Raw genomic sequence first — 26,243 nt, 5'->3', positions numbered from 1 at the left:
TGTTTGTTGTAATACTGATGTGATGTCCGTGTTACTACACTGTCTGTTATTACACTGTTTGTCATGTCCGTGTTGTTACAGTGATGTCTGTTATGTCCGTGTTATCACACTGATGTTTGTTCTGTTTGTTGTTATACTGATGATGTGATGTCCGTGTTATTACACTGATGTTTGTTATTACACTGTTTGTCATGTCCGTGTTATTACACTGATGTTTGTTATTACACTGTTTGTCATGTCCGTGTTATTACACTGATGTCTGTTATGTCCGTGTTATTACACTGACGTTTGTTCTGTTTGTTGTAATACTGATGTGATGTCCGTGTTATTACACTGACGTTTGTTCTGTTTGTTGTAATACTGATGTTATGTCCGTGTTATTACACTGACGTTTGTTCTGTTTGTTGTAATACTGATGTGATGTCCGTGTTATTACACTGACGTTTGTTCTGTTTGTTGTAATACTGATGTGATGTCCGTGTTATTACACTGACGTTTGTTCTGTTTGTTGTAATACTGATGTGATGTCCGTGTTATTACACTGACGTTTGTTCTGTTTGTTGTAATACTGATGTGATGTCCGTGTTATTACACTGACGTTTGTTCTGTTTGTTGTAATACTGATGTGATGTCCGTGTTATTACACTGACGTTTGTTCTGTTTGTTGTAATACTGATGTGATGTCCGTGTTATTACACTGACGTTTGTTCTGTTTGTTGTAATACTGATGTGATGTCCGTGTTATTACACTGACGTTTGTTCTGTTTGTTGTAATACTGATGTGATGTCCGTGTTATTACACTGACGTTTGTTCTGTTTGTTGTAATACTGATGTGATGTCCGTGTTATTACACTGACGTTTGTTCTGTTTGTTGTAATACTGATGTGATGTCCGTGTTATTACACTGACGTTTGTTCTGTTTGTTGTAATACTGATGTGATGTCCGTGTTATTACACTGACGTTTGTTCTGTTTGTTGTAATACTGATGTGATGTCCGTGTTATTACGGTGATGTTTGTTATTACACTGTCTGTCATGTCCGTGTTATTACGGTGATGTTTGTTATTACACTGTCTGTCATGTCCGTGTTATTACGGTGATGTTTGTTATTACACTGTCTGTCATGTCCGTGTTATTACGGTGATGTTTGTTATTACACTGTCTGTCATGTCCGTGTTATTACGGTGATGTTTGTTATTACACTGTCTGTCATGTCCGTGTTATTACGGTGATGTTTGTTATTACACTGTCTGTCATGTCCGTGTTATTACGGTGATGTTTGTTATTACACTGTCTGTCATGTCCGTGTTATTACGGTGATGTTTGTTATTACACTGTCTGTCATGTCCGTGTTATTACGGTGATGTTTGTTATTACACTGTCTGTCATGTCCGTGTTATTACGGTGATGTTTGTTATTACACTGTCTGTCATGTCCGTGTTATTACGGTGATGTTTGTTATTACACTGTCTGTCATGTCCGTGTTATTACGGTGATGTTTGTTATTACACTGTCTGTCATGTCCGTGTTATTACGGTGATGTTTGTTATTACACTGTCTGTCATGTCCGTGTTATTACGGTGATGTTTGTTATTACACTGTCTGTCATGTCCGTGTTATTACGGTGATGTTTGTTATTACACTGTCTGTCATGTCCGTGTTATTACGGTGATGTTTGTTATTACACTGTCTGTCATGTCCGTGTTATTACGGTGATGTTTGTTATTACACTGTCTGTCATGTCCGTGTTATTACGGTGATGTTTGTTTTTACACTGTCTGTCATGTCCGTGTTATTACGGTGATGTTTGTTATTACACTGTCTGTCATGTCCGTGTTATTACGGTGATGTTTGTTATTACACTGTCTGTCATGTCCGTGTTATTACGGTGATGTTTGTTATTACACTGTCTGTCATGTCCGTGTTATTACGGTGATGTTTGTTATTACACTGTCTGTCATGTCCGTGTTATTACAGTGATGTTTGTTATTACACTGTCATGTCCGTGTTATTACAGTGTTATTACAGTTTGTCATGCCCGTGTTATTACAGTGATGTTTGTTATTACACTGTTTGTCATGTCTGTGTTATTACAGTGATGCCTGTTATGTCCGTGTTATTACAGTGATGTTTGTTATTACAGGATGTCTGTTATATCTGTGTTATCACACTGATGTTTGTTCTGTTTGTTGTAATACTGATGTGATGTCTGTGTTATTACACTGTCTGTTATTACACTGTTTGTCATGTCCGTGTTATTACAGTGATGTCTGTTATGTCCGTGTTATTACACTGTTCTGTTTGTTGTAATACTGATGTGATGTCCGTGTTATTACACTGTTTGTCATGTCCGTGTTATTACAGTGATCTGTTATGTCCGTGTTATTACAGTGATGTTTATTACACTGATGTCTGTTAGTCCGTGTTATTAGTGATGTCTGTGTTATCACACTGATGTTTGTTCTGTTTGTTGTTATACTGATGTGATGTCCGTGTTATCACACTGATGTTTGTTATTACAGTGATGTTTGTTCTGTTTGTTGTTATACAGATGATGTGATGTCCATGTTATCACACTGATGTTTGTCATGTCCCTGTTATTACAGTGATGTTTGTTATTACACTGTCTGTTATGTCCGTGTTATTACAGTGATGTTTGTTATTACACTGTCTGTTATGTCCGTGTTATTACAGTGATGTTTGTTATGTCATGTAAGTGGGAGAACTTGCAAAATCGCAGGGTGTTCAAATACTTATTTTCCTCACTGTATACGAGGTCTGTCCATAATGTAACAGTCCTTTTTATTTTTTTCAAAAACTATATGGATTTCATTCATATGTTTTTACGTCAGACATGCTTGAACCCTCGTGCGCATGCGTGAGTTTTTCCACGCCTGTCGGTGTCCAGCTCTCCACAAGTTCTCTTATACTCACTTGACTGGTAAGCACTGAAAGCCGAGATAGGCATGTCCCAATTTGTCCTCTAACACTCCGAAATGGAGGTGTTCCTTTGTCTCGCTTCATCAGCGAATCGGTCGTGACACGCGAAGCCTCCGCGCGGCTTTCCATGACAAAATCTCTTGTTAAAAGTGAAATCTGCCGGAAAATGGCTGATGTCCAGCTCTTGTGATAACCAGAGAAAGAGCACACGATGGTCTCGTATCCACAGAGCCATCATCTTAGAAATGATCCAGTGGTTTGTGCCGCGACGTCGCAGCTCGGAGCGCGGCGCACCGACCGTCCTTAAAGGGGTCCTTAAAGCTGTATTAACAGTCCTTATTCTCTGTGAAGCCTGTAAAATTTTTACCGAAAGCCAGATACATTTTTCGAATGGTTTCCAGGTGCCAGTCTCTAACAGCTTCTGAAAAAATTCTGATGGAAAAAAAAGTCCTTTTCATTCCGCCATTTCCAGACAATGAAAATCCAACGAGGGGGCGGGACGACTCCTTCCACAAGGCGTGCTCACAGGCGAATGACGTCACCGACAGGCGTGGAAAAACTCACGCATGCGCACGAGGGTTCAAGCATGTCTGACGTAAAAACATATGAATGAAATCCATATAGTTTAAAAAAAAATAAAAAGGTACGATACTTTATGGACACACCACATACTGCTGATGTGATGTCCGTGTTATTACACTGATGTTTGTTGTTCCACTGATGATGTGATGTCCATGTTATTACACTGACGTTTCTTCCGTTTGCTGTTCCACTGATGATGTGATGTCCGTGTTATTACACTGACGTTTCTTCCGTTTGTTGTTCCACTGATGATGTGATGTCCGTGTTATTACACTGACGTTTCTTCCGTTTGTTGTTCCACTGATGATGGGATGTCCGTGTTATTACACTGACGTTTCTTCCGTTTGTTGTTACACTGATGATGGGATGTCCGTGTTATTACACTGACGTTTCTTCCGTTTGTTGTTACACTGATGATGGGATGTCCGTGTTATTACACTGACGTTTCTTCCGTTTGTTGTTACACTGATGATGGGATGTCCGTGTTATTACACTGACGTTTCTTCCGTTTGTTGTTCCACTGATGATGTGATGTCCGTGTTATTACACTGACGTTTCTTCCGTTTGTTGTTGAACTGATGATGTGATGTCCGTGTTATTACACTGACGTTTCTTCCGTTTGTTGTTCCACTGATGATGTGATGTCCGTGTTATTACACTGACGTTTCTTCCGTTTGTTGTTCCACTGATGATGTGATGTCCGTGTTATTACACTGACGTTTCTTCCGTTTGTTGTTCCACTGATGATGTGATGTCCGTGTTATTACACTGACAATGTTTGTTACGTCTGTTTTATTAGACTGGTGTTTGTTATGTCTGTATTTTTATACTCATGTTTATGTTGTGTTTATGTATCATGTTTACGCTTGTTATGTCCGTATACTATACTGATGATTGTTATGTCTGTATTATTATATTGATGATTGTTATGTCTGTGTTATGACACTGACGATATTCGTTACGTCCGTGTTATTACAGTGATGATCGTTATTACACTGACGTTTGTTCTGTTTGCTGTAATACTGATGTGATGTCCGTGTTATTACACTGATGTCTGTTATGACACTGTCATGTCCGTGTTATTACAGTGATGTTTGTTATTACACTGTTTGTCATGTCCGTGTTATTACACTGACGTTTGTTATTACACTGTTTGTCATGTCCGTGTTATTACAGTGATGTTTGTTATTACACTGTTTGTCATGTCCGTGTTATTACAGTGATGTTTGTTATTACAGTGATGTCTGTTATGTCCGTGTTATTACAGTGATGTTTATTACACTGATGTCTGTTAGTCTGTGTTATTACAGTGATGTTTGTTATTACACTGATGTTTGTCATGTCCGTGTGATCACACTGATGTTTGTCATGTCCGTGTTATCACACTAATGTTTGTTCTTATGCTGATGATGTGATGTACATGTTATTACACCAATGTTTGTTATTACACTGATGTCTTCTGACCGCGTTATTATAGCGATGTCTGTTATTTCCATGTTATCACACTGATGTTTGTTCTGTTTGTTGTTATACTGATGATGTGATGTCCGTGTTATCACACTGTTTGTTCTGTTTGTTGTTATACTGATGATGTGATGTCCGTGTTATCACACTGATGTTTGTTATTACAGTGATGTTTGTTCTGTTGTTATACTTTACACAGACTAAAGTTAATTATGGAGTTCCACAAGGTTCTGTGCTAGGACCTTTTTTATTCACTTTATACATGTTTCCCTTAGGCAGTATTATTAGACAGCATTGCTTAAATTTTCATTGTTACGCAGATGATACCCAGCTTTATCTATCCATGAAGCCAGAGGACACACACCAATTAGTTAAACTGCAGGATTGTCTTACAGACATAAGGACATGGATGACCTCTAATTTCCTGCTTTTAAACTCAGATAAAACTGAAGTTCTTGTACTTGGCCCCACAAATCTTAGAAACATGGTGTCTAACCAGATCCTTACTCTGGATGGCATTACCCTGACCTCTAGTAATACTGTGAGAAATCTTGGAGTCATTTTTGATCAGGATATGTCATTCAAAGCGCATATTAAACAAATATGTAGGACTGCTTTTTTGCATTTACGCAATATCTCTAAAATCAGAAAGGTCTTGTCTCAGAGTGATGCTGAAAAACTAATTCATGCATTTATTTCCTCTAGGCTGGACTATTGTAATTCATTATTATCAGGTTGTCCTAAAAGTTCCCTAAAAAGCCTTCAGTTAATTCAAAATGCTGCAGCTAGAGTACTGACGGGGACTAGAAGGAGAGAGCATATCTCACCCATATTGGCCTCTCTTCATTGGCTTCCTGTTAATTCTAGAATAGAAATTAAAATTATTCTTCTTACTTATAAGGTTTTGAATAATCAGGTCCCATCTTATCTTAGGGACCTCGTAGTACCATATCACCCCAATAGAGCGCTTCGCTCTCAGACTGCAGGCTTACTTGTAGTTCCTAGGGTTTGTAAGAGAAGAATGGGAGGCAGAGCGTTCAGCTTTCAGGCTCCTCTCCTGTGGAACCAGCTCCCAATTCAGATCAGGGAGACAGACACCCTCTCTACTTTTAAGATTAGGCTTAAAACTTTCCTTTTTGCTAAAGCTTATAGTTAGGGCTGGATCAGGTGACCCTGAACCATCCCTTAGTTATGCTGCTATAGACGTAGACTGCTGGGGGGTTCCCATGATGCACTGTTTCTTTCTCTTTTTGCTCTGTATGCACCACTCTGCATTTAATCATTAGTGATCGATCTCTGCTCCCCTCCACAGCATGTCTTTTTCCTGGTTCTCTCCCTCAGCCCCAACCAGTCCCAGCAGAAGACTGCCCCTCCCTGAGCCTGGTTCTGCTGGAGGTTTCTTCCTGTTAAAAGGGAGTTTTTCCTTCCCACTGTAGCCAAGTGCTTGCTCACAGGGGGTCGTTTTGACCGTTGGGGTTTTACGTTTGGCCTTGCCTTACAATATAAAGCGCCTTGGGGCAACTGTTTGTTGTGATTTGGCGCTATATAAAAAAATTGATTGATTGATTGATACTGATGATGTGATGTCCGTGTTACTACACTGATGTTTGTTATTATAGTGATGTCTGTTATGTCCCTGTTATTATACTGATGTTTGTTATTACACTGTCTGTTATGTCCGTATTATTACAGTGATGTTTGTTATGTCCGTGTTATTACACGGATGTTTGTTCTGTTTCTTGTTATACTGATGATGTGATGTCCATGTTATTACACTGATGTCTGTTATTACACTGTTTGTCAGGTCCATGTTATTACACTGTCTGTTATTACACTGTTTGTCAGGTCCATGTTATTATACTGATGTCTGTTATTACACTGTTTGTCATGTCCGTGTTATTACACTGATGTCTGTTATTACACTGTTTGTCATGTCCGTGTTATTACAGTGATGTTTGTTATTACACTGTTTGTCATGTCCGTGTTATTACAGTGATGTTTGTTATTACAGTGATGTCTGTCATGTCCGTGTTATTACACTGACGTTTGTTCTGTTTGTTGTAATACTGATGTGATGTCCGTGTTATTACACTGACGTTTGTTCTGTTTGTTGTAATACTGATGTGATGTCCGTGTTATTACACTGACGTTTGTTCTGTTTGTTGTAATACTGATGTGATGTCCGTGTTATTACACTGACGTTTGTTCTGTTTGTTGTAATACTGATGTGATGTCCGTGTTATTACACTGACGTTTGTTCTGTTTGTTGTAATACTGATGTGATGTCCGTGTTATTACACTGTTTGTTCTGTTTGTTGTAATACTGATGTGATGTCCGTGTTATTACACTGTTTGTTCTGTTTGTTGTAATACTGATGTGATGTCCGTGTTACTACACTGTCTGTTATTACACTGTTTGTCATGTCCGTGTTGTTACAGTGATGTCTGTTATGTCCGTGTTATCACACTGATGTTTGTTCTGTTTGTTGTTATACTGATGATGTGATGTCCGTGTTATCACACTGATGTTTGTTCTGTTTGTTGTTATACTGATGATGTGATGTCCGTGTTATCACACTGATGTTTGTTCTGTTTGTTGTTATACTGATGATGTGATGTCCGTGTTATCACACTGATGTTTGTTATTACAGTGATGTTTGTTCTGTTTGTTGTTATACTGATGATGTGATGTCCGTGTTATCACAGTGATGTTTGTTCTGTTTGTTGTTATACTGATGATGTGATGTCCGTGTTATCACAGTGATGTTTGTTCTGTTTGTTGTTATACTGATGATGTGATGTCCGTGTTATCACAGTGATGTTTGTTCTGTTTGTTGTTATACTGATGATGTGATGTCCGTGTTATCACAGTGATGTTTGTTCTGTTTGTTGTTATACTGATGATGTGATGTCCGTGTTATCACAGTGATGTTTGTTCTGTTTGTTGTTATACTGATGATGTGATGTCCGTGTTATCACAGTGATGTTTGTTCTGTTTGTTGTTATACTGATGATGTGATGTCCGTGTTATCACAGTGATGTTTGTTCTGTTTGTTGTTATACTGATGATGTGATGTCCGTGTTATCACAGTGATGTTTGTTCTGTTTGTTGTTATACTGATGATGTGATGTCCGTGTTATCACAGTGATGTTTGTTCTGTTTGTTGTTATACTGATGATGTGATGTCCGTGTTATCACAGTGATGTTTGTTCTGTTTGTTGTTATACTGATGATGTGATGTCCGTGTTATCACAGTGATGTTTGTTCTGTTTGTTGTTATACTGATGATGTGATGTCCGTGTTATCACAGTGATGTTTGTTCTGTTTGTTGTTATACTGATGATGTGATGTCCGTGTTATCACAGTGATGTTTGTTCTGTTTGTTGTTATACTGATGATGTGATGTCCGTGTTATCACAGTGATGTTTGTTCTGTTTGTTGTTATACTGATGATGTGATGTCCGTGTTATCACACTGATGTTTGTTCTGTTTGTTGTTATACTGATGATGTGATGTCCGTGTTATCACACTGATGTTTGTTCTGTTTGTTGTTATACTGATGATGTGATGTCCGTGTTATCACACTGATGTCTGTTATGTCCGTATTATTACAGTGATGTTTATGTCCGTGTTATCACACTGATGTCTGTTATGTCCGTATTATTACAGTGATGTTTATGTCCGTGTTATCACACTGATGTCTGTTATGTCCGTATTATTACAGTGATGTTTATGTCCGTGTTATCACACTGATGTCTGTTATGTCCGTATTATTACAGTGATGTTTATGTCCGTGTTATCACACTGATGTCTGTTATGTCCGTATTATTATAGTGATGTTTATGTCCGTGTTATCACACTGATGTCTGTTATGTCCGTATTATTACAGTGATGTTTATGTCCGTGTTATCACACTGATGTCTGTTATGTCCGTATTATTACAGTGATGTTTATGTCCGTGTTATCACACTGATGTCTGTTATGTCCGTATTATTACAGTGATGTTTATGTCCGTGTTATTACACTGATGTCTGTTATGTCCGTGTTATTACAGTGATGTTTATGTCCGTGTTATCACACTGATGTCTGTTATGTCCGTATTATTACAGTGATGTTTATGTCCGTGTTATCACACTGATGTCTGTTATGTCCGTATTATTACAGTGATGTTTATGTCCGTGTTATCACACTGATGTCTGTTATGTCCGTATTATTACAGTGATGTTTATGTCCGTGTTATCACACTGATGTCTGTTATGTCCGTATTATTACAGTGATGTTTATGTCCGTGTTATCACACTGATGTCTGTTATGTCCGTATTATTACAGTGATGTTTATGTCCGTGTTATCACACTGATGTCTGTTATGTCCGTATTATTACAGTGATGTTTATGTCCGTGTTATCACACTGATGTCTGTTATGTCCGTATTATTACAGTGATGTTTATGTCCGTGTTATCACACTGATGTCTGTTATGTCCGTATTATTACAGTGATGTTTATGTCCGTGTTATTACACTGATGTCTGTTATGTCCGTATTATTACAGTGATGTTTATGTCCGTGTTATTACACTGATGTCTGTTATGTCCGTATTATTACACTGATGTCTGTTATGTCCGTGTTATTACAGTGATGTTTATGTCCGTGTTATTACACTGATGTCTGTTATGTCCGTATTATTACAGTGATGTTTATGTCCGTGTTATTACAGTGATGTCTGTTATGTCCGTGTTATTACAGTGATGTTTATGTCCGTGTTACTACAGTGATGTTTATGTCCGTGTTATTACACTGATGTCTGTTATTACACTGTTTGTCATGTCCGTGTTATTACACTGATGTCTGTTATTACACTGTTTGTCATGTCCGTGTTATTACACTGATGTCTGTTATTACACTGTTTGTCATGTCCGTGTTATTACACTGATGTTTATGTCCGTGTTATTACACTGATGTCTGTTATTACACTGTTTGTCATGTCCGTGTTATTACACTGATGTTTATGTCCGTGTTATTACACTGTTTGTCATGTCCGTGTTATTACACTGATGTCTGTTATTACACTGTTTGTCATGTCCGTGTTATTACACTGATGTCTGTTATTACACTGTTTGTCATGTCCGTGTTATTACACTGATGTCTGTTATTACACTGTTTGTCATGTCCGTGTTATTACACTGATGTCTGTTATTACACTGTCATGTCCGTGTTATTACACTGATGTCTGTTATTACACTGTTTGTCATGTCCGTGTTATTACACTGATGTCTGTTATTACACTGTTTGTCATGTCCGTGTTATTACACTGATGTCTGTTATTACACTGTTTGTCATGTCCGTTTTATGACACTGATGTCTGTTATTACACTGTTTGTCATGTCCGTTTTATGACACTGATGTCTGTTATTACACTGTTTGTCATGTCTGTGTTATTACACTGTCATATCTGTATTATTACAATGATGTCTGTTATTACAGTGATGTCTGTTATGTCCGTGTTATTACAGTGATGTTTGTTATTACAGTAATGTCTGTTATGTCCGTGTTATTACAGTGATGTTTGTTATTACAGTAATGTCTGTTATGTCCATGTTATTACACTGATGTTTGTTATTACACTGTTTGTCATGTCCCTGTTATTACACTGTTTGTCATGTCCGTGTTATTACACTGATGTCTGTTATTACACTGTTTGTCATGTCCGTGTTATTACACTGATGTCTGTTATTACACTGTTTGTCATGTCCGTGTTATTACACTGATGTTTGTTCTGTTTGTTGTTATACTGATGATGTGATGTCCGTGTTATCACACTGATGTTTGTTCTGTTTGTTGTTATACTGATGATGTGATGTCCGTGTTATTACACGGATGTTTGTTCTGTTTCTTGTTATACTGATGATGTGATGTCCGTGTTATTACGGTGATGTTTGTTATTACACTGTTTGTCATGTCCGTGTTATTACGGTGATGTTTGTTATTACACTGTTTGTCATGTCCGTGTTATTACGGTGATGTTTGTTATTACACTGTTTGTCATGTCCGTGTTATTACAGTGATGTCTGTTATATCTGTGTTATCACACTGATGTTTGTTCTGTTTGTTGTAATACTGATGTGATGTCCGTGTTATTACAGTGATGTTTATTACACTGATGTCTGTTAGTCCGTGTTATTAGTGATGTCTGTTATGTCCGTGTTATTACACTGATGTCTGTTATTACACTGTTTGTCGTTATACTGATGTGATGTCCGTGTTATGACACTGATGTCTGTTATTACACTGTTTGTCATGTCCGTGTTATGACACTGATGTCTGTTATTACACTGTTTGTCATGTCCGTGTTATGACACTGATGTCTGTTATTACACTGTTTGTCATGTCCGTGTTATGACACTGATGTCTGTTATTACACTGTTTGTCATGTCCGTGTTATGACACTGATGTCTGTTATTACACTGTTTGTCATGTCCGTGTTATGACACTGATGTCTGTTATTACACTGTTTGTCATGTCCGTGTTATGACACTGATGTCTGTTATTACACTGTTTGTCATGTCCGTTTTATGACACTGATGTCTGTTATTACACTGTTTGTCATGTCCGTTTTATGACACTGATGTCTGTTATTACACTGTTTGTCATGTCTGTGTTATTACACTGAGGTCTGTGTTATTACAGTGATGTCTGTTATGTCCGTGTTATTACAGTGATGTCTGTTATGTCCGTGTTATTACTCTGATGTCTGTGTTATTACACTGATGTCTGTTATGTCCGTGTTATTACACTGATGTCTGTTATTACACTGTTTGTCATGTCCGTGTTATTACACTGATGTTTGTTATTACACTGTTTGTCATGTCCGTGTTATTACACTGATGTTTGTTATTACACTGTTTGTCATGTCCGTGTTATTACACTGATGTTTGTTATTACACTGTTTGTCATGTCCGTGTTATTACACTGATGTTTGTTATTACACTGTTTGTCATGTCCGTGTTATTACACTGATGTTTGTTATGTCCGTGTTATTACACTGATGTTTGTTATGTCCGTGTTATTACACTGACGTTTGTTCTGTTTGTTGTAATACTGATGTGATGTCCGTGTTATTACACTGACGTTTGTTCTGTTTGTTGTAATACTGATGTGATGTCCGTGTTATTACACTGACGTTTGTTCTGTTTGTTGTAATACTGATGTGATGTCCGTGTTATTACACTGACGTTTGTTCTGTTTGTTGTAATACTGATGTGATGTCCGTGTTATTACACTGACGTTTGTTCTGTTTGTTGTAATACTGATGTGATGTCCGTGTTATTACGGTGATGTTTGTTATTACACTGTCTGTCATGTCCGTGTTATTACGGTGATGTTTGTTATTACACTGTCTGTCATGTCCGTGTTATTACGGTGATGTTTGTTATTACACTGTCTGTCATGTCCGTGTTATTACGGTGATGTTTGTTATTACACTGTCTGTCATGTCCGTGTTATTACGGTGATGTTTGTTATTACACTGTCTGTCATGTCCGTGTTATTACGGTGATGTTTGTTATTACACTGTCATGTCCGTGTTATTACGGTGATGTTTGTTATTACACTGTCATGTCCGTGTTATTACGGTGATGTTTGTTATTACACTGTCATGTCCGTGTTATTACGGTGATGTTTGTTATTACACTGTCATGTCCGTGTTATTACGGTGATGTTTGTTATTACACTGTCTGTCATGTCCGTGTTATTACAGTGATGTTTGTTATTACACTGTCTGTCATGTCCGTGTTATTACAGTGATGTTTGTTATTACACTGTCATGTCCGTGTTATTACAGTGTTATTACAGTTTGTCATGCCCGTGTTATTACAGTGATGTTTGTTATTACACTGTTTGTCATGTCTGTGTTATTACAGTGATGTCTGTTATGTCCGTGTTATTACAGTGATGTTTGTTATTACAGGATGTCTGTTATATCTGTGTTATCACACTGATGTTTGTTCTGTTTGTTGTAATACTGATGTGATGTCTGTGTTATTACACTGTCTGTTATTACACTGTTTGTCATGTCCATGTTATTACAGTGATGTCTGTTATGTCCGTGTTATTACACTGTTCTGTTTGTTGTAATACTGATGTGATGTCCGTGTTATTACACTGTTTGTCATGTCCGTGTTATTACAGTGATCTGTTATGTCCGTGTTATTACAGTGATGTTTATTACACTGATGTCTGTTAGTCCGTGTTATTAGTGATGTCTGTGTTATCACACTGATGTTTGTTCTGTTTGTTGTTATACTGATGTGATGTCCGTGTTATCACACTGATGTTTGTTATTACAGTGATGTTTGTTCTGTTTGTTGTTATACAGATGATGTGATGTCCATGTTATCACACTGATGTTTGTCATGTCCCTGTTATTACAGTGATGTTTGTTATTACACTGTCTGTTATGTCCGTGTTATTACAGTGATGTTTGTTATTACACTGTCTGTTATGTCCGTGTTATTACAGTGATGTTTGTTATGTCATGTAAGTGGGAGAACTTGCAAAATCGCAGGGTGTTCAAATACTTATTTTCCTCACTGTATACGAGGTCTGTCCATAATGTAACAGTCCTTTTTATTTTTTTCAAAAACTATATGGATTTCATTCATATGTTTTTACGTCAGACATGCTTGAACCCTTGTGCGCATGCGTGAGTTTTTCCACGCCTGTCGGTGTCCAGCTCTCCACAAGTTCTCTTATACTCACTTGACTGGTAAGCACTGAAAGCCGAGATAGGCATGTCCCAATTTGTCCTCTAACACTCCGAAATGGAGGTGTTCCTTTGTCTCGCTTCATCAGCGAATCGGTCGTGACACGCGAAGCCTCCGCGCGGCTTTCCATGACAAAATCTCTTGTTAAAAGTGAAATCTGCCGGAAAATGGCTGATGTCCAGCTCTTGTGATAACCAGAGAAAGAGCACACGATGGTCTCGTATCCACAGAGCCATCATCTTAGAAATGATCCAGTGGTTTGTGCCGCGACGTCGCAGCTCGGAGCGCGGCGCACCGACCGTCCTTAAAGGGGTCCTTAAAGCTGTATTAACAGTCCTTATTCTCTGTGAAGCCTGTAAAATTTTTACCGAAAGCCAGATACATTTTTCGAATGGTTTCCAGGTGCCAGTCTCTAACAGCTTCTGAAAAAATTCTGATGGAAAAAAAAGTCCTTTTCATTCCGCCATTTCCAGACAATGAAAATCCAACGAGGGGGCGGGACGACTCCTTCCACAAGGCGTGCTCACAGGCGAATGACGTCACCGACAGGCGTGGAAAAACTCACGCATGCGCACGAGGGTTCAAGCATGTCTGACGTAAAAACATATGAATGAAATCCATATAGTTTAAAAAAAAAATAAAAAGGTACGATACTTTATGGACACACCACGTACTGCTGATGTGATGTCCGTGTTATTACACTGATGTTTGTTGTTCCACTGATGATGTGATGTCCGTGTTATTACACTGACGTTTCTTCCGTTTGTTGTTCCACTGATGATGGGATGTCCGTGTTATTACACTGACGTTTCTTCCGTTTGTTGTTCCACTGATGATGGGATGTCCGTGTTATTACACTGACGTTTCTTCCGTTTGTTGTTCCACTGATGATGGGATGTCAGTGTTATTACACTGACGTTTCTTCCGTTTGTTGTTCCACTGATGATGGGATGTCCGTGTTATTACACTGACGTTTCTTCCGTTTGTTGTTCCACTGATGATGGGATGTCCGTGTTATTACACTGACGTTTCTTCCGTTTGTTGTTCCACTGATGATGGGATGTCCGTGTTATTACACTGACGTTTCTTCCGTTTGTTGTTCCACTGATGATGGGATGTCCGTGTTATTACACTGACGTTTCTTCCGTTTGTTGTTCCACTGATGATGGGATGTCCGTGTTATTACACTGACGTTTCTTCCGTTTGTTGTTCCACTGATGATGGGATGTCCGTGTTATTACACTGACGTTTCTTCCGTTTGTTGTTCCACTGATGATGTGATGTCCGTGTTATTACACTGACGTTTCTTCCGTTTGTTGTTCCACTGATGATGTGATGTCCGTGTTATTACACTGACGTTTCTTCCGTTTGTTGTTCCACTGATGATGTGATGTCCGTGTTATTACACTGACGTTTCTTCCGTTTGTTGTTCCACTGTTGATGTGATGTCCGTGTTATTACACTGACGTTTCTTCCGTTTGTTGTTCCACTGATGATGTGATGTCCGTGTTATTACACTGACGTTTCTTCCGTTTGTTGTTCCACTGATGATGTGATGTCCGTGTTATTACACTGACGTTTCTTCCGTTTGTTGTTCCACTGATGATGTGATGTCCGTGTTATTACACTGACGTTTCTTCCGTTTGTTGTTACACTGATGATGTGATGTCCGTGTTATTACACTGACGTTTCTTCCGTTTGTTGTTACACTGATGATGTGATGTCCGTGTTATTACACTGACGTTTCTTCCATTTGTTGTTACACTGATGATGTGACGTCCGTGTTATTAGACTGACATTTCTTCCGTTTGTTGTTATACTGATGATGTGATTTCTGTGTTATTACACAGATGTTTTTTACTCTGAAGTCAAATGATCACACCTCGAGTCTGAGGTGTCCAGCTTCTGTTCAGAGTTGCAGCATTTTATGGAAACTGAGACACACTTTCCTTGGGTGTTACGTTATTCCCAGTCACCACTTAAAGCTTCTGGGGATAAGTTCCAACAGAATGTCTCAGTGTGTGGTTGAGAAAGCAAGAAAAGGACTCACCTCACGATCTGGACTGGATTTGACGGGACTCGGACCTGGTGTGTGCTGAAAAACAATAGCCAGGATCAGAATTCTGCATTTTTAAGACATTCATCACATCTTCCTGAGATAACAGTGATCAAGATGATACAACTACACAAACAGTGAAACTGGTTCCTTTTGGTGTCACTCAGGTTTAAAGGGCTCTTGGATTCAGCTCCAGGCTGGAGATACAGTCAATCTTGAAAGTATTCACAGTGCTCACTTTGGCCAAATTTTATTTTACAGCCTTATTCCAAAAATGGTGTAAATTCATTTTTCCCGTCAAAATTCTACTCACAACACCTCATAATGACAACAGAAAAAAGGTTTTACTGAAACTTTGGCAAATTCATAAAAAAATAAAAAATAAAAATAAAAATAAAAAACACGAAATCACATGTCCATCAGTATTCACTTATGGACTTATTGAGCCTTTGCTCAATATTTTATTGATGCACCTTTGGCAGCAATTCCAGCCTCAAGTCTTCTTGAATATGATGTCACAAGCTTGGTGCACCTATCTTTGGGCAGTTTGGTCCATTCCTCTTTGCAGCACCTCTCAAACTCCATCAGGTTGGATGGGGAGCGTCAATGCACAGACATTTTCAGATCTCTCCAGAGATGTTCAATCAGATTCAGGTCTGGACTCTGGCTGGACCACTCAAGGACATTCCCAGAGTTGTCCTGAAGTCACTCGTTTGATATCTTGGCTGTGTGTTTAGGGTCACTGTCCTGCTGAAAGATGAACCGTCGCCCCAGTCCGAAGTCAAGAGCTCTAGGAAGAATCCTGGTGGATCTGAACTTCTTCCATTTACAGATGATGGAGGCCACTGTGGTCATTGGGACCTTCAAAGCAGAAATGTTTCTGTACCCTTCCCCAGATTTGTGCCTCCAGACAATCCTGTTTCTGAGGTCTACAGACAATTCCTTTGACTTCATGCTTGGTTTGTGCTCTGACTGTCAGCTATGGGACCTTATATGTAGACAGGCGTGTGTCTTTCCAAATCATGTCCAATCAACTGAATTTACCCCAGGTGGACTCAGATTAAGCTGTAGAAACATCTCAAGGCTGATCAGTGGACACAAGAGGCACCAGAGCTCAATTTAGAGCTTCATGGTAAAGGCTGTGAATACTTATGTATGTGTGATTTCTTAGTTTATTTTTAATAAATTTGCAAAAATCTAAAAATCACACACACACAAAAAAAAAACCCAACCTTTTTTCACATTGTCATTATGGGGTCTTGTGAGTAGAATCTTGAAGGGAAAATTAATTTCATCCATTTTGGAATAAGGCTCTAACATTACAAAATGTGGAAAAAGTGAAGGGCTGTGAATGCTTTCTGGATGCTCCGTATGTTGGGGACTGTTGTCCAACAGGATGATCCCCAACATACCTCCAGAGTTATGACACAACACAGACAAACGGATCAACTGGACGTGGTCCTACCTTGCTGTGTGTGCAGGTGGCATCTCTCTGTGGAGAGTGGGATTTGTGTCTCTCTTCATCAAACCTCAAAGCAGCGAGCTGGGCTTCTCGCCTAATCCGCTCCACTGAGCCGCCAGCGCCTCTCTGTGGACACAACGGAAACATGACGAGCCGCCTGCACAGCATAGGTTTGACCAGGCAGCGTGAGTGACGTACCTGACTGTGGGAGCTAGTGGGCGCCATTACACCATCCACCACACTCCTATAGACACACAGATACACCATCAGCCAACAGCCAGCAGAGGGCACTGGTGCACACTGACCACTGGAACGTCTTTATTCAACTTCAAATGATCGCACCTCAACACGTGTGTCACTCACTGTGCACAGCCCCCCCAACACCACACCCACAGACACACACACACACACACACACACACACACACACACACACACACACACACACACACACACACACACACACACACACACACACTCTTACCCCATATACCCTAACTTATGCAAAAGTCTGTGCATTCCAATGATTGGAATCAGAATCGAATTTCTCACATACAAAGAACTTAATCTGGTGTCACTGGTGCACAAACAACAACAAAAGGGAAAAATACTTTTACTTAAGTATTTTTTCCTACTACTTTTTGTTTACTTATATTTACATTTTATGAAGGCTTTTATTTAAATATCTTTACTATTATTTACTATCCTCTGTTCACAGTCTTGTTAGCATCCTTGTTATTGTTGCAGATATGAGGTCTGTGAGAAAAGTATCCGACCTTTTTATTTTTTTCAAAAACCATATGGATTTGAATCATGTGCGCTTGCATCAGACAAGCTTGAACCTTCGTGCGCATGCGTGAGTCCAACACCTCTGTGTTGGAAACCATTCGTAAGATTCAGACGGCTTTCGGTGGCTTTTCAGTCGAGTGAGTATCCGAGAAATTGTTTAACAGCTGGGCATGTTCCAACTTGTCCTGTGAGACTTCCAACATGGAGGTGTTGTTTGTCCCGCGCCATGAGCGGCTGTGTCCCGACGCGCGAATCCGTCCACACGTCTTTCATTACAATATCTCCTTTAACAGTGGAATGTGCCGCTAAAGTGCTGATCCCTACCTCTTCTGAAACTTCTCTGCTCGTCACACGACGTCCTGCTTCAACAGAGCCTTAAATTTGGAAGTGATCTGCTCGTTCCAGCCTGTCGATGGCTGCTCGGGGCACGGTGCGCCCTCCGCCGCCGTGGGCTGTTTTTAATCCAGTTTTAATGGTCCTTAATCCGTGTGATACCGATAGAATCTTCAAGGAAAGCCATCTGAATCTTCCAAATGGTTTCCATCTGGCTGTCTGGCAGACTTTCTGAAAAACTTTTCATGGAACAAAGCGGCAGTCGCTCCGCAATTCCTAAACAATAAAAATCCGACGAGGCGTGAAAAAACTCACGCATGCACACGAAGGTTCAAGCTTGTCTGATGCAATCACACGATTCAAATCCATATAGTTTTAAAAAAAATAAAAAGGTCAGATACTTGTCTAACAGTCCTCGTATTTGGTAACAGAAACCTGTTTCAGATATCAAACCATCTGGAACAGAAACCTGTTTCAGATATCGAACCATCTGCAAGAGAAACCTGTTTCAAAGAAAAACCTGTTTCAGATATCGAACCATCTGGAACACAATCCTGTTTCAAACAAAAACCTGTTTCAGATATCAAACCATCTGCAACAGAAACCTATTTCAAACAAAAACCTGTTTCAGATATCAAACCATCTCTAACAGAAACCTGTTTCAAAGAAAAACCTGTTTCAGATATTAAACCATCTGTAACAGAAACCTGTTTCAAACAAAAACTTGTTTCAGATATAAAACGATCTGCAACAGAAACCTGTTTCAAACAAAAACCTGTTTCAGATGTCAAACCATCTGCAACAGAAACCTGTTTCAGATATCAAACCATCTACAACAGAAACCTGTTTCAGATATCAAACCATCTACAACAGAAACATGTTTCAAACAAAAACCTGTTTCAGATATCAAACCAGTTGCAACAGAAACCTGTTTCAGATAAACCATCTGCAACAGAAACCTGTTTCACACAAAAACCTGTTTCAGATAAACCATCTGTAACAAAAAAACTGTTTCAGATATCAAACCTTCTGCAACAGAATCCTGTTTCAAATATCAAACCATCTGCAACAGAAACCTGTTTCAAACAAAAACCTGGTTCAGATGTCAAACCATCTGCAACAGAAACCTGTTTCAGATATCAAACCATCTGCAATAGAAACCTGTTTCAAACAATAACCTGTTTCAGATATCAAACCATCTGCAACAGAAACCTGTTTCAAAGAAAAACCTGTTTCAGATGTCAAACCATCTGCAACAGAAACCTGTTTCAGATATCAAACCATCTGCAACAGAAACATGTTTCAAACAAAAACCTGTTTCAGATATCAAACCATCTGCAACAGAAACCTGTTTCAAACAAAAACCTGTTTCAGATATCAAACCATCTTTAACAGAAACCTGTTTCAAACAAAAACCTGTTTCAGATATCAAGCCATCTTTAACAGAAACCTGTTTCAAACAAAAACCTGTTTCAGATGTCAAACCATCTGCAACAAAAACCTGTTTCAGATATCAAACCATGTGCAACAGAAACCTGTTTCAGATATCAAACCATTTGCAACAGAAACCTGTTTCAGATAAACCATCTGCAACAAAAACCTGTTTCACACAAAAACCTGTTTCAGATAAACATCTGTAACAAAAAAACTGTTTCAGATATTAAACCTTCTGCAACAGAATCCTGTTTCAAATATCAAACCATCTGCAACAGAATCCTGTTTCAAATATCAAACCATCTGCAACAGAAACCTGTTTCAAACAAAAACCTGTTTCAGATATCAAACCATCTGCAACAGAAACCTGTTTCAAACAATAACCTGTTTCAGATATCAAACCATCTGCAACAGAAACCTGTTTCAGATATCAAACCATCTGCAACAGAAACCTGTTTCAGATATCAAACCATCTGCAAAAGAAACCTGTTTCAAACAGAAAGCTGTCTCAGATGTCAAACCATCTGTAACAGAAACCTGTTTCAAACAAAAAACCTGTTTTAGATATCAAACCATCTGCAACAGAAACCGGTTTCAGATATTAAACCATCTGCAACAGAAACCTATTTCAAACAAAAACCTGTTTCAGATATCAAACCATCTCTAACAGAAACCTGTTTCAAAGAAAAACCTGTTTCAGATATCAAACCATCTGTAACAGAAACCTGTTTCAAACAAAAACCTGTTTCAGATATCAAACCATCTGCAACAGAAACCTATTTCAAACAAAAACCTGTTTCAGATATCAAACCATCTGCAACAGAAACCTGTTTCAGATATCAAACCATCTGCAACAGAAACCTGTTTCAAACAAAAACCTGTTTCAGATATCAAACCATCTTTAACAGAAACCTGTTTCAAACAAAAACCTGTTTCAGATATCAAACCATCTTTAACAGAAACCTGTTTCAAACAAAACCTGTTTCAGATGTCAAACCATCTGCAACAGAAACCTGTTTCAGATATCAAACTATCTGCAACAGAAACATGTTTCAAACAAAAACCTGTTTCAGATATCAAACCATTTGCAACAGAAACCTGTTTCAGATATCAAACCATCTGCAACAGAAACCTGTTTCAAACAAAAACCTGGTTCAGATGTCAAACCATCTGCAACAAAAACCTGTTTCAGATATCAAACCATCTGCAACAGAAACCTGTTTCAGATGTCAAAGAATCTGCAACAGGAACCTGTTTCAAACAAAAACCTGTTTCAGATATCAAACCATCTGTAACAGAAAGCTGTTTCACATATCAAACCATCTGCAACAGAAACCTGTTTCAAAGTAAAACCTGTTTCAGATATCAAACCATCTGTAACAGAAACCTGCTTCAAACAAAAAACCTGTTTTAGATATCAAACCACCTGCAACAGAAACCTGTTTCAGATATCAAACCATCTGCAACAGAAACCTGTTTCAAACAGAAAGCTGTCTCAGATGTCAAACCATCTGTAACAGAAACCTGTTTCAAACAAAAAACCTGTTTTAGATATCAAACCATCTGCAACAGAAACCGGTTTCAAACAGAAAGCTGTCTCAGATATCAAACCATCTGTAACAGAAACCTGCATCTAACAAAAAACCTGTTTTAGATATCAAACCACCTGCAACAGAAAGATGTTTCAGATATTGCGGTATTGTATCACTTCCTGTTCCGGAGCACAGCGGTGTTTTTCTGTATCTGTTAGCTGTTTAATCTGCGCAGTTAGATTGATCTAGTTATCTAGATTACGATTTGTTTCGCCGTTAGTTACCCCCTGGCAGATCCCGAGCAGCCGGGAAAGCAGGCTGACTGGGTGACTGTGAGGAGGAAGCGTAGCCCTAAACAGAATCCCCGTGTACACCGCCAACCCGTTCACATCTCTAACCGTTTTTCTCCACTCGACGACACACCCGCCGAGGATCAAACTCTGGTTATTGGCGACTCTGTTTTGCGAAATGTGAAGATAGCGACACCAGCAACCATAGTCAATTGTCTTCCGGGGGCCAGAGCAGGCGACATTAAAGGAAATTTGAAACTGCTGGCTAAGGCTAAGCGTAAATTTGGTAAGACTGTAATTCACGTCGGCAGTAATGACACCCGGTTACGCCAATCGGAGGTCACTAAAATTAACATTAAATCGGTGTGTAACTTTGCAAAAACAATGTCGGACTCTGTAGTTTTCTCTGGGCCCCTCCCCAATCAGACCGGGAGTGACATGTTTAGCCGCATGTGCTCCTTGAATTGCTGGCTGTCTGAGTGGTGTCCAAAAAATGAGGTGGGCTTCATAGATAATTGGCAAAGCTTCTGGGGAAAACCTGGTCTTGTTAGGAGAGACAGCATCCATCCCACTTTGGATGGAGCAGCTCTCATTTCTAGAAATCTGGCCAATTTTCTTAAATCCTCCAAACCGTGACTATCCAGGGTTGGGACCAGGAAGCAGAGTTGTAGTCTTACACACCTCTCTGCAGCTTCTCTCCCCCTGCCATCCCCTCATTACCCCATCCCCGTAGAGACGGTGCCTGCTCCCAGACTACCAATAACCAGCAAAAATCTATTTAAGCATAAAAATTCAAAAAGAAAAAATAATATAGCACCTTCAACTGCACCACAGACTAAAACAGTTAAATGTGGTCTATTAAACATTAGGTCTCTCTCTTCTAAGTCCCTGTTGGTAAATGATATAATAATTGATCAACATATTGATTTATTCTGCCTTACAGAAACCTGGTTACAGCAGGATGAATATGTTAGTTTAAATGAGTCAACACCCCCGAGTCACACTAACTGTCAGAATGCTCGTAGCACGGGCCGGGGCGGAGGATTAGCAGCAATCTTCCATTCCAGCTTATTAATTAATCAAAAACCCAGACAGAGCTTTAATTCATTTGAAAGCTTGACTCTTAGTCTTGTCCATCCAAATTGGAAGTCCCAAAAAACAGTTTTATTTCTTATTATCTATCGTCCACCTGGTCGTTACTGTGAGTTTCTCTGTGAATTTTCAGACCTTTTGTCTGACTTAGTGCTTAGCTCAGATAAGATAATTATAGTGGGCGATTTTAACATCCACACAGATGCTGAGAATGACAGCCTCAACACTGCATTTAATCTATTATTAGACTCTATTGGCTTTGCTCAAAAAGTAAATGAGTCCACCCACCACTTTAATCATATCTTAGATCTTGTTCTGACTTATGGTATGGAAATAGAAGACTTAACAGTATTCCCTGAAAACTCCCTTCTGTCTGATCATTTCTTAATAACATTTACATTTACTCTGATGGACTACCCAGCAGTGGGGAATAAGTTTCATAACACTAGAAGTCTTTCAGAAAGCGCTGTAACTAGGTTTAAGGATATGATTCCTTCTTTATGTTTTCTAATGCCATATACCAACACAGTGCAGAGTAGCTACCTAAACTCTGTAACTGAGAGAGTATCTCGTCAATAGTTTTACATCCTCATTGAAGACAACTTTGGATGCTGTAGCTCCTCCAAAAAAGAGAGCTTTAAATCAGAAGTGCCTGACTCCGTGGTATAACTCACAAACTCGTAGCTTAAAGCAGATAACCCGTAAGTTGGAGAGGAAATGGCGTCTCACTAATTTAGAAGATCTTCACTTAGCCTGGAAAAAGAGTCTGTTGCTCTATAAAAAAGCCCTCCGTAAAGCTAGGACATCTTTCTATCAATCAATCAATCAATCAACTTGTTTCTTATATAGCGCCAAATCACAACAAACAGTTGCCCCAAGGCGCTCAAGGCGCTTTCTACTCATCACTAATTGAAGAAAATAAGAACAACCCCAGGTTTCTTTTCAGCACTGTAGCCAGGCTGACAAAGAGTCAGAGCTCTATTGAGCTGAGTATTCCATTAACTTTAACTAGTAATGACTTCATGACTTTCTTTGCTAACAAAATTTTAACTATTAGAGAAAAAATTACTCATAACCATCCCAAAGACGTATCGTTATCTTTGGCTGCTTTCAGTGATGCCGGTATTTGGTTAGACTCTTTCTCTCCGATTGTTCTGTCTGAGTTATTTTCATTAGTTACTTCATCCAAACCATCAACATGTCTATTAGACCCCATTCCTACCAGGCTGCTCAAGGAAGCCCTACCATTATTTAATGCTTCGATCTTAAATATGATCAATCTATCTTTGTTAGTTGGCTATGTACCACAGGCTTTTAAGGTGGCAGTAATTAAACCATTACTTAAAAAGCCATCACTTGACCCAGCTATCTTAGCTAATTATAGGCCAATCTCCAACCTTCCTTTTTTCTCAAAAATTCTTGAAAGGGTAGTTGTAAAACAGCTAACTGATCATCTGCAGAGGAATGGTCTATTTGAAGAGTTTCAGTCAGGTTTTAGAATTCATCATAGTACAGAAACAGCATTAGTGAAGGTTACAAATGATCTTCTTATGGCCTCGGACAGTGGACTCATCTCTGTGCTTGTTCTGTTAGACCTCAGTGCTGCTTTTGATACTGTTGACCATAAAATTTTATTACAGAGATTAGAGCATGCCATAGGTATTAAAGGCACTGCGCTGCAGTGGTTTGAATCATATTTGTCTAATAGATTACAATTTGTTCATGTAAATGGGGAATCTTCTTCACAGACTAAAGTTAATTATGGAGTTCCACAAGGTTCTGTGCTAGGACCAATTTTATTCACTTTATACATGCTTCCCTTAGGCAGTATTATTAGACGGTATTGCTTAAATTTTCATTGTTACACAGATGATACCCAGCTTTATCTATCCATGAAGCCAGAGGACACACACCAATTAGCTAAACTGCAGGATTGTCTTACAGACATAAAGACATGGATGACCTCTAATTTCCTGCTTTTAAACTCAGATAAAACTGAAGTTATTGTACTTGGCCCCACAAATCTTAGAAACATGGTGTCTAACCAGATCCTTACTCTGGATGGCATTACCCTGACCTCTAGTAATACTGTGAGAAATCTTGGAGTAATTTTTGATCAGGATATGTCATTCAAAGCGCATATTAAACAAATATGTAAGACTGCTTTTTTGCATTTACGCAATATCTCTAAAATCAGAAAGTCTTGTCTCAGAGTGATGCTGAAAAACTAATTCATGCATTTATTTCCTCTAGGCTGGACTATTGTAATTCATTATTATCAGGTTGTCCTAAAAGTTCCCTAAAAAGCCTTCAGTTAATTCAAAATGCTGCAGCTAGAGTACTGACGGGGACTAGAAGGAGAGAGCATATCTCACCCATATTGGCCTCTCTTCATTGGCTTCCTGTTAATTCTAGAATAGAATTTAAAATTCTTCTTCTTACTTATAAGGTTTTGAATAATCAGGTCCCATCTTATCTTAGGGACCTCATAGTACCATATCACCCCAATAGAGTGCTTCGCTCTCAGACTGCAGGCTTACTTGTAGTTCCTAGGGTTTGTAAGAGTAGAATGGGAGGCAGAGCCTTCAGCTTTCAGGCTCCTCTCCTGTGGAACCAGCTCCCAATTCAGATCAGGGAGACAGACACCCTCTCTACTTTTAAGATTAGGCTTAAAACTTTCCTTTTTGCTAAAGCTTATAGTTAGGGCTGGATCAGGTGACCCTGAACCATCCCTTAGTTATGCTGCTATAGACGTAGACTGCTGGGGGGTTCCCATGATGCACTGAGTGTTTCTTTCTCTTTTGCTCTGTATGCACCACTCTGCATTTAATCATTAGTGATTGATCTCTGCTCCCCTCCACAGCATGTCTTTTTCCTGGTTCTCTCCCTCAGCCCCAACCAGTCCCAGCAGAAGACTGCCCCTCCCTGAGCCTGGTTCTGCTGGAGGTTTCTTCCTGTTAAAAGGGAGTTTTTCCTTCCCACTGTAGCCAAGTGCTTGCTCACAGGGGGTCGTTTTGACCGTTGGGGTTTTACATAATTATTGTATGGCCTTGCCTTACAATATAAAGCGCCTTGGGGCAACTGTTTGTTGTGATTTGGCGCTATATAAAAAAATTGATTGATTGATTGATATCAAACCATCTCTAACAGAAACCTGTTTCAAAGAAAAACCTGTTTCAGATATCAAACCATCTGTAACAGAAACCTGTTTCAGATATAAAACGATATGCAACAGAAACCTGTTTCAAACAAAAACCTGTTTCAGATGTCAAACCATCTGCAACAGAAACCTGTTTCAGATAAACCATTTGCAACAGAAACCTGTTTCAAACAAAAACCTGTTTCAGATATCAAACCATTTGCAACAGAAACCTGTTTCACACAAAAACCTGTTTCAGATAAACCATCTGTAACAAAAAAACTGTTTCAGATATCAAACCATCTGCAACAGAAACCTGTTTCAGATATAAAACGATATGCAACAGAAACCTGTTTCAAACAAAAACCTG

The 26,243-nt window shown here is 39.0% G+C and overlaps 1 protein-coding gene across 2 annotated transcripts in view; it reads right to left on the bottom strand.

Moving 5' to 3' along the window:
• lrch3 (leucine-rich repeats and calponin homology (CH) domain containing 3) overlaps positions 1–26,243 on the bottom strand; it is a 129,276-nt gene that overhangs the window by 56,962 nt on the left and 46,071 nt on the right. For both annotated transcript variants that reach the window (XM_034165316.1, XM_034165317.1), the window contains exons 11-13: positions 17,464–17,509; positions 17,269–17,391; positions 15,798–15,842 (exon numbers count right to left, since the gene is read on the bottom strand). In XM_034165316.1, coding sequence (XP_034021207.1) covers positions 15,798–15,842; positions 17,269–17,391; positions 17,464–17,509 — 214 coding nt within the window. The remainder of the gene's footprint in view (positions 1–15,797; positions 15,843–17,268; positions 17,392–17,463; positions 17,510–26,243) is intronic.

Source organism: Thalassophryne amazonica, unplaced genomic scaffold (genome assembly GCF_902500255.1).
Source record: "Thalassophryne amazonica unplaced genomic scaffold, fThaAma1.1, whole genome shotgun sequence".
Classification (NCBI taxonomy): domain Eukaryota; kingdom Metazoa; phylum Chordata; class Actinopteri; order Batrachoidiformes; family Batrachoididae; genus Thalassophryne; species Thalassophryne amazonica.
Note: the sequence above shows the minus strand (reverse complement) of the source record. Positions and strands in the feature narration are given on the sequence as shown.